Source organism: Seriola aureovittata, chromosome 11 (assembly GCF_021018895.1).
Source record: "Seriola aureovittata isolate HTS-2021-v1 ecotype China chromosome 11, ASM2101889v1, whole genome shotgun sequence".
Lineage (NCBI taxonomy): Eukaryota > Metazoa > Chordata > Actinopteri > Carangiformes > Carangidae > Seriola > Seriola aureovittata.
In genome coordinates, this window is record NC_079374.1 from 15,801,097 (window position 1) to 15,815,440 (window position 14,344).

General features: G+C 42.5%; 1 protein-coding gene across 1 annotated transcript in view; it reads right to left on the reverse strand.

The window, feature by feature from the left end:
- The window catches only part of myo10l3 (myosin X, like 3), a 54,929-nt gene that overhangs the window by 26,328 nt on the left and 14,257 nt on the right, over positions 1 to 14,344 (reverse strand). The window contains exons 2-11 of the mRNA XM_056389447.1: positions 13,827 to 13,925; positions 6,300 to 6,458; positions 5,027 to 5,214; positions 4,718 to 4,852; positions 3,782 to 3,906; positions 3,651 to 3,664; positions 3,442 to 3,526; positions 2,781 to 2,887; positions 2,370 to 2,499; positions 1,177 to 1,295 (exon numbers count right to left, since the gene is read on the reverse strand). Coding sequence (XP_056245422.1) covers positions 1,177 to 1,295; positions 2,370 to 2,499; positions 2,781 to 2,887; positions 3,442 to 3,526; positions 3,651 to 3,664; positions 3,782 to 3,906; positions 4,718 to 4,852; positions 5,027 to 5,214; positions 6,300 to 6,458; positions 13,827 to 13,925 — 1,161 coding nt within the window. The remainder of the gene's footprint in view (positions 1 to 1,176; positions 1,296 to 2,369; positions 2,500 to 2,780; positions 2,888 to 3,441; positions 3,527 to 3,650; positions 3,665 to 3,781; positions 3,907 to 4,717; positions 4,853 to 5,026; positions 5,215 to 6,299; positions 6,459 to 13,826; positions 13,926 to 14,344) is intronic.

Consider the following 14,344-nt stretch of genomic DNA (forward strand, 5'->3'; position numbering starts at 1 on the left):
CTTGAATTGAAAACAAAACAAGAGTGTGGCGGTGTGTACTGTATTTGGGGCAACAATGCTCCTGGGCTTTTGGGTAATCCATCATACCCAGTCACCTCTTGCAACTAGCGGGTGTGAACAGAGTGCTGGTGGCTCCAGGATCTCCGTCACAGGGGTGAGAAGAATGGCTGTTTGTCCAGGATTTAGTGGAGGGGAGGGAGGCGGAGGGGGGAGGGAGGAGGGGAGGGGGCTACTGCAAGCAGTCGTGGGGTGGGTGACCCCTGGCCACTGTGAGAAGAAGCCATTCTTACCGACTCCAGGACTGGAATAATGAACTCTATTAAGAGACAAGCTGCTTCAAAGGCCAGGCAGAACAAGCAGCAGCAGGGTGACAGCACAAGGTCTTTGTCCGGTGATGAAAAGCGTTCTTGTGACTTTCGTGTCCCTGTGATAATAGTAAAGGTCCATTCTGCATATTCGCTGACATCTATGCATATGAGTGGGCCGAAAGCTTGAGCTCAGCCAAAAAGGATTGTGTCATGCATCAGAATGTTCTTGTGGCATATGGTGAAAAGGATAACACATGCAGACGAAGACTTGTGAAATATTCACATTAATTAGAGACAACAGCAAGAACGTTTGAAACAGAGAGAGAGAGAGAGAGAGAGAGAGAGAGACAGAGAGAGAGAGAGAGAGAGAGACACACACGAGTGAGTTATTGGGCCAGCGTCTTTGGGTGTCTGGCTGCGCTGCCTCCAGAGGAGAAGACTCTCGCTTCAGCCCCAGTCATTGGCTCTATTGTGCTTTTGACTCAGATCACTATCATGATGGCTTTATTGTGCCAGGAATCTGGCAGACAAAAAGCAGGAAATGGCTGGGAGTCACGCAAGGGATCTGGAGAGGCATGTGGGGGAGAGCGCCGGAGAAAGGCTGTGTGTGTCACCAGGACAGGGGAGGGAGAGGAGTGAGGATGGGGGGGTGGGAGTGTGTGGGGGTTGGGGGGTGGGGTTTACAAACAGGCATCTACTGTATGTTTCAGTGTCTTGACGGTGAAAACCTCTGGATGATCCCTAGTACCTAATATATTAGGCTGAAATCTGGGTAATAAGAAGGAGAAAGCAGGATTGTTGTGCGTTGGCTGTATGATTCTTTCATGAGCAGTGGAGGAGGAAGAAGTGGGTTCAGATGCGTTGTTACCTGCTCCACAGTGAGGGGTGAGCAGATCTCCTCTCCTCTGAGGATCATGGAGCGCTGGGTTAAGACCTCTGACAGCTGGAAGGAGTCCAGGCCGAGCAGTTCACTCACGTTACTGACCACTGAAACACACAAAGACATAGATATACACTTCCACAATGTATGACAAACAGAGCGCAGACAGTTCAGGTGACTCCTATTGATGTCAAACAACAGATGTGACATACAGACTGTGATCCTATACAGTCTATAGGAAACTCCAATCTGTTGACTTCTGCAGTCACTGTAGTTCAGTGGTTCTTTGGAAAAGAGGTCAGACACAGCGAACAAAGGAGCCTTGAGCTCATGTTACAGCCTGTTCAGTGCTCTGTCTGCGAGTACAATGTCAATCAAACTCAGGGGCATGAGGAAAACTGCAGAGTGGTCCAACATCAGTGGTGAATTTATTATCTGCTTTAGAAAACAGAGGTTTCCTACAATAAATTCCAGCAGAAATAACTGGTTGTTTTAACCGGGCTTAACCACTTAAAGCCACATGTTCCAAGTTTTCCACTTTCACAGCATCAAACTTTGATAAAATATTTTTTTTCAACTGTTTGATAAACATCACTTACATTTGGGATCTGTCTGGTCCAGAGCTTGCTTGGATTTTAAGTTAGTAAGGTTCACCAAAGAGCTCATGAGGTTGAAAAGGTTGGCTGCTTGTTTGTCCTGATGCCAAAAGTAACTTGTTTGGTAAGCAGTGTGTTCTCATAATAATGATAATCCTTTTCCCAATGATTTCCTAATTTAGCACTCGATTACAAACAGGAACCTCAACTGCTCAATTTAAAGCTGAGTACATTTTCATTCATTATTCATTTAATATTGGAATTGGAATTCCCATGTTCATCTAACCTGCTGTGTGCCGACTGAAAGACTGTGTATGAAGTGCAAAGCGAGTGAGTGCAGTCTCTATTTGACCTCTATACTTATATACCGAATTACATAATTCTTTCTAGAAAATGATTAAGACATTACTCAGAAAATCACAGATGTGAAACATTCCCAGAAGTTCCTATTGTCACTTATATGTGTGCTTCAAAGTTTGAACACTGTGCTGCAGATTGAAGATGTGTGCAACACTTTTTTCAAGATCATTCTAACTGTGATAGTAGAGCTGTTATATATTATTATATATTGTAATATATACATACCCCCTTTTGAAGTGATCTGAGCTCCACCAGCAGTCATGAACTCAATGTTGCCCATCTGGAGGACAGCAGACAGCAACTTGAACACATCTCTGATCTCCTCCTCTGTGAATTCCATCACTTTCAAAGCCTCCTGCAACACAACACAGACACAGTTAGACAACATGTCAGACAAAACTCTAAAACCATGTGAGAGTAGGTAAACTTTTACTTTAACTTTTGCTTTGCGTTATAAAACAACACTGTTTAGAATTTGCCTCCAAAGCCAACACAATCAATATATCATGTTTCCCCCAGGTTTAACTTTGTGGAGGATGTGTCTCCGTCTTGTACAATACGCTCTTGATGAAGGGTTATGGCGCCCTCTGGAGGTAAAACATACAAATATCTAGTGCTACTTCCTCTTCTTCTTACCATCACATAGTCAAAGAGCTGCTTGTCATCCAGACTGCTGTCCTTCACACATCCTGACTGGCTCAGGTAGTGATATGACTCAGGACCTTCAGACAGTAAGTACATGTCTGCAACACAGAGAAAAGCAGACATTAACAATGACCGAAAGAACATTTAAGCCTGATAGGGCAAGAAAAAAATAAAATACACAACCAATTCTTCTGTATAACCTTGGTAGATCCTTTACTTTGTGTTACTCGTCTCTTACTGTAGCCTACAAAGCAACAATGCTGACCATCTGACAGTCCATCATGTGGCCTATAGATTTAGAGCTAGCTGGTAGAGCTACAGATAAATGTTTCAAAATGAAGTAAGAACCTCAAAAAGTAACATTAGCTCCCATTTGTTCACATCGTTGTAGGGTAGCTTTTCATTATTTTTGTGTCTATTTGATTATCTACAGTAAACTCACACCTGGCTTCCTACTATTTAGGATTATTCACCATTTAGCTCTAGAGCTAAAGTACATATTTTAATCATTTTGACACAAAATTGGTGACCTGCTATTACTATTGGGGGCGTAGAGTTTCTTAAGTTGTTAGTACCCTTGTAACCCCTTACTCTGGTGGCTATAGTTAGTCAAGAACGTTGAGCGTCCCTTTAGACTCTGCCAAAAACAAACCTCTGTGGTCTTTGTCAGCCCCTGCTAACAGCGCGTAGAAGATGTGGTAGTTTCTCTCTCCGGGATTCTGTCGAACCACACGGTTCTAGGAAAGAGAAAGAGAGGATGGTTAGAGGAAAACGTATTTTAATACTTTGGATTTTGCTGATGAATCTGGTAATACATATTACATGTTGGCAACTGAACGTTTAAAATCTGCACAAACTTACTTTTTCCAGCAAATCTGATTAATCATCGTCAAGGAGAACAATGAGAACTTTCAGTAACCGTGTCCTCTGGACCAGATGCTACAGAGATCTTATGTCTTTACAGAATATATTAGTGAACTTTTGAAGGATACAGTCGATGATGCAGCCTCCATGAATGTTCCCATTTTGGGAAAAGTGGAGCTGGATGAACTTCCCAAAGCGACTGGAGTTATTGTTGTACACAGTCTTAGCGTTCCCAAATGCTTCCATGATGGGGCTGGAGAGAGAGAGGAGGTCAAGACAATCAAATAATCTTCTGTTTGTTCCTCTGCCAAGGAACCTTTGAAATGTATCCAGCAATTGCCTATAACGCTTTCTACTCTGATGCAGATGTGGATCCAGATGCAGATTTAACATTTCTTAAAATTTTCTGCAGCCTTGATTGAAGTATGCACCCTAACACTATTATCTAGTTCCTAATGTTTTATACCTCCATACTGAGCCAACTGTATCAGTGACTAAAACATATTGGATATGTGAATGAAATCGAGCACATAAGGGCTTCCTCTCTGATCAGGGCTGTGGGTCGCCACAAACAGACGCAAACCAAACAAATACTTTTTGTTCAATCCTTAAATTCTGTGGTTTTTAAATGTTGGCAACCCAAAATGGTCTAAATTGTGTTTTAGAGGTTTCTCCATCCTGCCAATAATGCAATTTTGGTGGAGCCCTTATCAATCACTGGAACGAAATCAATTTCATTATCACAAGGATGACATCAAAGACTGAGTTAAACTAATCTTATTGACATTACTCAAATGTGGTTAGGACCGTGCCTTGGTGAGCTCATGGCGCAGGACAAACAGGACAAGATTCAACACAACATACTGATAAAGTCATATTGAAATAAACAAAATAATGAAAATAAAAGCTGACAACAAAATATATCTTAAAGGGCCAAATATTCATGATTCAGAGCAAATGCAAAATATCACAAATAATAACAAGGAAAACGTGTTTATTACTCTTCAACTTTTAAAATCATTCTTCAGAAAAGACAATTCAAACTATAACAGACCAAACAGTACCTGCTCTGGACAAGGGCCTGCTCCACCCTGGTGGTCCTCTCCGACGGAGGAGCACCTGCTGAGTTTTGACTCATCACGGAGAGAAACTTCAGCAGCAGCTTGGTGCTCTCTGTCTTCCCAGCACCACTCTCCCCACTGAAGACGCAACATGCACAGTCAGACAGGGAGAAGAGAGAATTTGGGGGAAAATGCCACATAAAATTCAAATTAAACGCAACATTCAGGGGAACTATGCGGCAATCAAATATCTGAAAGGGCTCGTTACTTAATCCATACTAAACGGCCTCTTATTTTCTCCTCAGTTCTCACCTGATGAGAACGCACTGACTGTCGTGCCTCTTCCACAGACAGCGGTAACACTCATTGGCCACAGCGAAGATATGAGGAGGCAGCTCCCCCATCTGGTGTTTGCTGTACAACTCCACTGCAGTGCCGTCATACAGTCCTGCTATCTGCTTGTAGGGGTTTACCGCTGCCAGGATAGAACCTATGTTAGTCTGAAGGAAATGTAAAAAACAGACACGAGGGTGAGGGAGAAAAGGGAAAGGAAGATTTAAAAAAAGGAAGGAAGGCAAAGAAGATTATCAGTGAAAGATGACAAAGAAAAAATGCTTTTAATCCATTTTAAACTAGGATTACCAAACATGGTACAAACATTTAACCTTTGTATGAGAGCTGCGGCACAATTACTTAACAATATCAGTTCAGCAGATTCACCCAGTTTCCTGTCTCCTTCCTCTGACACGTTACCTGTAGTCAGTAAGACTCTAACTACTGCGCATGGCCTAATTTGCACTGAGGGTGGTAGTATTTTAGGATCCGTTTCTCCTGCGCGGGCAATGCGCTTTGGGGAAAAGTGCCTCACAAAAGTGTGTTTGTGGGTCATCATAACGTTCTGTGATGCTGTGTAGACAGACCGGGTGCAACCTCTGGGATGAGATTAGGAGATAGGATTTCCAAAAACATAGTTACCATGTGTCTGTGGGCAGTGATTATTTTAATAAAGCCCAGATAAAGTTTCAAGGGAACGTCAGCGGACTTCGGTCATGAAAATAATCCTGGGTATGAGAATGGGTCAAACCAACATATCTGAGATCTGGCATTCTTAAAGGAAAAACTCAGCTCTTAATTTACAATTTCTTATTTCACCATGGTTTGAGGTTCACTGTTATCTGCATCATTTCGGTTTAAGTTAGTGATAATGTGTATTTCCTAGAACATCCAAACTTGTTTTATTCAGTGGTGACTGTGTACATGTAGTGGAGAGAGTGAGTACACCATTAATTTTTTTCTTTTTTTCATGAGGAAAAGGGGTCATGCTCCTTACTCAAAACACAACATCATATCTTACTGCTACATTGCACTTGCCTGAAATCAAAAAACGTATAAATGAACTTTGCTGCTGATGTTTGTGTGATGGTTGGAGAGTTGTTATACTCTGAAATCTCAGTCGAGCTGCGCTGCACATCGTAGTTCCCAGAAATAAGAAAAATACACCCCTGCACAACACAACAGACCCACAGAGGCCAGGTACATCACGGTGGTGAATGTGCTCACAGACTGAGACAGTGCGGTGCCTTACGTAGATGTTGTCTTTCTGGTAGCGCAGAAAGAGGTTGTGCATGATGGCGGCTTCATGCAGCTCTGCCAGTGTTGACATGTCCTCTACTCCGTGGACACTGCTGGGGTGCATCGGGTAGACCGTCTCTCTGTTCAGCTCTGCCTTCTGTAGGGAGAACACCTGCAACAACAACAACAACAACAACACACACACACACACACACACACACACACACACACACACACACACACACACACACACACACACACACACACACACACATCCAAACAGTTCCCGGTTTGATTCATTGATATTTCAATTAAATGATTAACTGACATTTCAGGACCACAATGCACTGCTGTCAAGGTTAAGTGCACAGTTCATAACTTAACTTAGATGATGCAATAACCTCCTGAACACTTCCACTATCTCCTATCACAGGTAACAAAGGCAGCCGACACCCAGAAGCTCCAGGGTTTGAACAGCCCTTATGCAGAAGTGGAGCAGGAGGACAAGTTTACACACATGTGAATCAGACTGCTGGCACAACATCTCTCTCCCACTCTGACCGTAGCACGTGAATGCATGGATGACAGGCAGATTCAAGAGAAGATACAGGAATGACCGAGGTCAAAATGACAGACTTGATGTGTTCCTGCCTGTGCCTGCCGTCGGCATACCTGTACGGCAGCCAGAGAACACCTGTCTGACACATGCCCGGACCGCTCTCAGAGATTTGTTCGGTTACACTTTTCTCTCTCTGTACGATGAATCTATCGCATGTCACATTTCTGCAACGAGGCCAATTAGATGTGGTAGTGGTGAAGTAAATGTGATGACTGGAGATGTCCTTGTCTTGACTTTCAAGGCCCATTTTTAGATGTGAAATGGATCGAAAGGGAGAGGGAGAAAGACAGAGAGAGGGAGAGAGAGCGAGAGAGAGAGAGAGAAGATTTACGAGATCTCTCCAGTGACAGTGAAGCAGAAAAACAGTTCCACAAACCAACAGAGACAGACCCTCTGGTTATCAGAACTCTAATGGACGAGACGTGAGATAAGAGAACAGACAGACTACAACTGTGTTGGTCACTTGATGGGAAGCAGTGTGTAGATCAATACTGATGGACAAGGGGCTGGGGTTGCGGCATCCCAGCGCATTACTGCTGGCTCTTCTGGCATATTCAATTGTGTCCATTCCAGAGAGCTGCTGAGTCAGCACAGAGGGCCTGCTGGGGCTCTGTGGGAGCTGCTGATTGAGGGTAGACAAAGGTTTAAAAGGGTTTAATTGATTATTTGAAGGTGCAACTAATAAATCTGAGGTTTTCCTTTTTGTATTGGACAAGTACTGTTTTGAAATGGAGCCCTTAATGCAGTGGAGTTGAGCCGAGGTGAAAGATGGTAAAACGCGCCGTAAAGCTAAAGGGTAACTGATAATTCTCTGTGGGTTCTCACTACTAAGTGACACCCTTACACACAGTCATTTGACCTATTGTTAATATTGAAATATTGATTGGTGTAGCTTTAACAAAGTCAGTGGCTTCACAAAAAAGCCTTAAGACCTTCCATTACCGTCTTTGTTGTTAAATCATAGACAGTGCGGCACCAAATCTGTTTTGTATTATGCAATCTCCTCTTTTAGTACACTTATCCAAATACAGGTATTTAATAGGAAACATACACACTACAGATAAATACATAGGATATGAGTCAGCTGCATGAAGATGTGACTGAAGAAACCATCCTCTATGTCATAATGTATCTGTGTCTCATCCTACACATTACAGATGTGTAGCACGTCCATTTCAGCTATAGATGGCCGATAGAGAATGGGCGTACACTGAGACATAAGCACAATAACAATGCAGTCCACAGTGGGTTGGTGCATATTTTCGTGGTATTAGAGTTTGTGAAAGGCTGACGACTTTGGGGAGAGAAGCAGCACGAGCGGTGATGTCATCCATCGAGCAGAAGCTTGCAGATTTACAGCCAGATGTCCTTAAACATTTGGCTTTAACTCCACTCGCTAACTGGCCTGGATTCACCAGGCAGGGCCAAACTGACTAATAAATCACACAGGCTTTTCTCTTGTTTCACATCCTTAATCAGCATTATCATTTTACGTTCAAATACATCAGTCACTTAATGTGATTGATATCGTTATCCACACCTGGGCACAGCATTGCCATTGACTTATACAGGATAATATACTGATTATCATATATGTAGATGAAAAGGGACAAGAATGTGCTGCAAACCAGGAAGTATCACCCGCTCTCGGATCCGAGTTCATTTTCTGCTGACACTGATGGAGAGACGCTGTGTCCAACATCCAATCAAATAAACCACAGATATCTGGGCTACGTCTTCTGCGCGTGTTAGCATTCTTTACATTCCCAAAGCGCAAGTTCAAAGTTGCACTGAGGTGGTTGGAAGCGAAGATAATACGGGATAACAAACAACTGGGAGAGGCTGCGGGACAACATTAAATTCTCAATTTCACCTCAAGTTTCATAGCTGTTTCAGCCAAACACAACATGAGCTGTGAGCTTGGAAAGCACCGTCACCACCTCCGCTGGAAATATACATATATCCCAAAGGAGAGGGGTTGTTTGTTCATATCTTCGAGTGTATGCATCTATAGGCGTGGGTGCAGATTCGCTATGCGTTTGTCTGTCTCTGCATCATATGGTATGACCTTTGTTTTTGATCTTCCTCAGATAACTAACTGTTCAGATTTCACAGCATGAGCCTCAGGGACTTTTTTCAGAGATTCTAAAGAGAAAACTGGAACTGGAGTTTCCAGCATCAAAAGAGGTTTCACATTCCTCTGTTTTGCCCATATGTGTCCTTTTATTGCTTGGTTTCATTGTTGGTTTCATTCCTGTGAGATAAGTCACTGAGCTCTGTCCTTGTAGCCAAAGCAGTTCTTATCAATATCTATTCATCTTTTCATAAATTTGTTTCCAGATAATTGCCTGACTAAACAACATCCTGTTTATACAGCTAAAGGGAATCTAAGATTAAACATGAGGGCAGATGAGGTCTAGACTTATACTTCTTATTGTTTCCACTTCAATCTGGATGAGGTGCAATAATGGTCTTAGTGCCCATTATAACCATCAGACATACTGGAACATTTTCCCTGTGGGAGTTGTGAAGCAGTCAGCCTCTGCCCCATGTGATGCTACCAAAAACACTCCAACCACGGCTTGACTAATCCAACCCAGTGATGTAACACTGTGTGTCCACTGTTAATTGATTTTCAACTTCCAAAAGACCAATTAGATCACAGTTTGAATCAATGAATTTGCTCTGGGTTCATAATCAAAACTCATCAACCAAATCAAATTTATTTGGAGCACAAATTGGTTTTAATTAAAGTGAATATTTCCTTCCTGGTCGTGATTTAAGTCAGTGCATGTCAGACAATTATCACAACTCACATGGGGGACACAGCATCATCAATGTTAATGATATGAGCGCTGTAATGGTGGCCGGAGCTACAACAACATGCAACAACATGTGACTTGTGATTGATTAGTGAAAATGTTCACTGTAAAAAAAAAAAAAAAAAAAAAAAAAAAAAAATCAATCCTTTCCAAATGGAGCCGGGTGCCGACACTATAGTTACGCTACACAGGTCAAGAGGCTGCACACAAAACACCAGACGTCTCAGTGTTGATTGAAACTATTGAGTTCAAAAACCCACCGAATCTTACACAGCTCCAAAAGCTGTACACTGGACAGAGGGTGTGTCCTGGATAACTTGTGTTCATTTTAATCTATTATCTTCTGTATATTTTGTTCTTCATAACAGAAGTCAACAGACAAATAGTAAATAGAGGTATACAGTATTTTGTCCAAAGAGACATTTCAAAGATTAAATAGAAAATATAATATTCAATGTAGTAAAATATCCATTCTCTGGTTCTCCACTGTGAGGATTTGCTTCTTTTCTTTGTGACAGTAAATGACAGCGATATAGGTTTTAGACTGATGGTCAGACAAAGCAAGCAAAGTCTCACTGAAATGATACAGACTAAATAGTGGGAGCAGCTTTTTCTGATGATGACGTCATAGTATCCGTCTGAATTTTAAAACTTTCTTGCAGCTGTAACGTTCCTTCCTTTTGTTTCCACCTCACTGAAACCACACCCTGCTGCTGCTTTGTTCACCCAGCTCTGCTGAATATTCACATATAGGCGGGGTCAGGCTCAGTGACTCAGAGGACTTATGCTATACTGGGGCATTTATTCAGACCTTTAGAAATAGCACATGGGCAGAAACAAAATCACAGGCTTGTGGACACAAACACAGTTTTGTTTATCACTGTCTGTTTGTGCCTCCCTCTCGTTTTCTTTTTTTTTTCACTCTGTCTGACTCTCTCTCTGTCTTACAGTGAATCCATCTGTTGAAGGGGGATCCCGCCCAGACCTGGGGGGATATGAGGGGGAGCAGAGGGGGTTAGGCTTATTAACGGGTGAAAACTATGCGGAAAAAAAACATAACAGAGAGAGAATTTCACATTACAACCAGCTCAAAAAAACAGACAACAACTTTCTTATTGATATTGCCTAATTTGGCAGACAGCAAACCCAATCCTATAAATATTTGTTTACCACACACTCAGACACAGATACTCATAATAATGTTTGTGTGAGCATGTTGCTTATCACGCTAATGAATGCACATCACTGACATTAAGGTTCACATAATGGCTCCATTGACTAACAATCCAGAAAACACTGAGGGGCCATCAATGACCTATTTAAACCTCACAGACTGTATGGCTACAGGGCCTGGACTACTTGGGAGGAGAGAAGTCTCATGTCTTTCATTCAGGCTAAAAGACAATTTGTTAAGAGCAAAAGAAATACCTGAAGAGAGAGCAAAGGGTTTATGGTATGAGCTATATGTATGTGAGCAATATGCACTGTGCAATATGTGCCAAATGATTCATGCATAAAAATGGTATTTGGGCCTTGTAGAACAACACAGTCTAAGATCGTTTTATTGTTCTATAAGATGAAGATGACATCACCAGCAGCAGCTATTTAGTTCAGGTGACAGAGGCTTCCTGCTTTTCTTTACATGTGCACCCGTCTGGGGATAACTCACACACTGTTAATCCAGCTGGTGCCATCTGGCCACAGAAAACACACACACACACACCACACACACACACACACACACACACACACACACACACACACACACACACACACACACACACACAGATGCACTCAAACACACATCGCCACAAGACATTCAGCTCTCAGCTTCAGTGTGTGTGCTGCATCTTCAGGCCCACTCAGGTCTGTGGTGTATCACGGATGAGACAGTGATGAATGCTGATATGATGGTTAATGTGAAAGCAGCCAGCTCAGTTTGTTAAAGCCGAGACAGTGTATGTAAGGACGCTCTCCGGAGTCTGCAAGCTGAGCTCTCAGACAGGGAGCAGCAACCCAGTATGAGCTCTGAAGCAATGAATAATGGTATATACCACTCCCTGAGGGGAAAATGTTGCCAGGATACATTTACCAAACCCGTGGGTGTGAAAACACCAGGGCACAGACAAAGACAGACTGACGGAAAACTCATATGAATAATAGTGTGATTTTTATAGAGGAGAAGGATTAAGTGAAAGATTGTGACTAGATCAGTAGATGCCAATAAACCTCAGCAGATATGTAATCCAGGAATAGGGATCACATAAGGTCAGCCAGGGATCCTGGAGGTGGAGACAGTCAGTTTCTCGGTCTCACATTCCTGTCATTGTGGCTGCATAGTCTTAGGACTTGGACACAGAGGAAGCATCCACATGTCTGGCCTGATGACTAACACATCCTGAGCTCACATATGAGGATCATATGAGTACACAGTCAAGCTTCAGGTCAGCTGCAACGCTGTGGTCCAAATCAGTCCCAAAAATGCCATGCCACGCAACCTCAGTGTTATTCTTTTGAAGGTGGTGAGATGTTTTTTAGACCGAGTACAGCATCTGTGGTATTCAGTTATATTTAGACAATAAATAAGAAGTGGGGGTCTCATTCCTTACTCAACCTCTGACCTGGTGCTGTGATAGATGGGGTTTCCATTGGTCAGAGACACCCCCTACCCCTCTTACAACACATGGTTGACTTCTCACACTTCAACCATCCCCACCACTCACACACTCACCACCCTCTCACACATCTTTTTATAAAACTCTACCTTTGATACAAAACACAGGATCCGAACCGATCCGATACAATACGATGCAACTCTTCTTCTTTACCATAAATATTAGCAAAACAAGATGCTCTGGATATCTACTTTCATCCTCAGTGGGACAAAACAACGGCATTTTTTCTTTTGTCCATTTCAGTAATTTTTTGTGAAATAGTATTAACTTGATGTGGAATATTGCAGCTTAACATTATAATGTTATTAGCTTAACATGTTAATAAGCACTTAAATATTCAGACATCCAGGAGCCACAGAACAACATAAGCATTTATTTAAAGTTGTGTTTGACTGACAACTTTAAGTGCAATATTCACTCTTCCTGCAGCCCTTTGTTACACTGACGAGAGCAGTGAGAACGTTGCCAGACATAATGCCAATATGCTAAAAAAGCTCCCATGAGCCACGGGCGTCCTTCTTCAGATCACCAGATCTCCAGTGAAGGAATAACACGGAGCCTTGGCTCATGGTTGGGATGACAGATGTGTGGCAGAGGCTGGATGTGGAAATTATGCTATATGTCTTGATCCTGTGGACAGAATTAGTCCTTGGGCCATACCTTGTTCCTTCCCAAGGCCCTGATCCGATCAAAGACCTGCGGCTGAGTTCAAGTTTGGAGCTAATGGACAATTGTATACCCTGTTCATCTCTTTTTTTTATGTATAAAAGCATTCCGCAAGATAAGAGCTGTGCTGGAAGCTCTGTTTTGATCTACACTCTCCGACTCCCCTTCTAACATTGTGTTAGAAGCTATTTTTTTTAAACGTCCATCGTCACCACTCTCTCTCTCTGTCTGTCTGTCTGTCTGTCTCTCTCTCTCTCTCTCTCTCTCTCTGTCGCTCTAACAGGATTTCCTCCAGACACAAAGACCACCATGCACTGCCAAACAGATAAGCTCAGGCCAATGACTTGTCACAAGGAGCCCATTCCTGTCATTCTTACTTTATTACAAAAGGTGTTGATCCCACAGCTGAGTCCTGACATGAAACATGTGTGCAAACAATTAACTCTCTCATATACACTGCACTACTCCCTTCATATATTATAGTTCACCCCTGTACATTTTAACAGAAACCGAGGGCAGATTTTACATGTACACTCATCATACATAGCCTATGAGATATTTGGTGTTAAGCTTAATGTACTCATATGATTTTTTTTACAGGCTTTGGCTTCAAAAAGCATTTCCTTGCCTTAAGGGTGGTCTTGCAAACATCGTGTGAATCCCTAATGCTCCTTGGTGCAGAGAGCACACAGATGAAGGTTTGAAGTGAATCATTGGCAGCATTAATGGTTCAGCGGGGGAAAAATAAGTATTCTTACCTTCCCATAGTCGGTGGTGAGGACCAGGGAGGAATCATCACAAGAGCTGACGGTGGAGGGGAGGAGCTGCTCTTTGTGTCTCAGCCAGACACGGGCCCCCTGCAACACAATAGCCAGCAAAACACCATTAGCATCTGGACACAGGACTCATATTGGAGTCATCCGTTTCATAAAAAACTATGGACATTTGCATTTCAAACACATTTTAGAAACTAAGCCGATGCTATTGACACATGTGTAGCCCATTACTAGAAACCAAGGAAGGCAAAGGTCAAACCAGAAATAAATAAAAGAAATATTCCTGGCCATATTTAGGTTTATTTTGGATGTGTCAGGTGAGTAATACTGTAACTGTTTAGTTAGAAGAGTCAGCAGAAAGTACGCCCTCTGGTTTTCTTCTCTCACTGTCTTTTTCCATTTTCCCTTTTTCTCTGCTTTGCCACATAGCTACTTGCTCACCACACCAGACTGGCACAGTTATACTCTTATTAAACTGTCATTGACATTTAGTGGAGAAA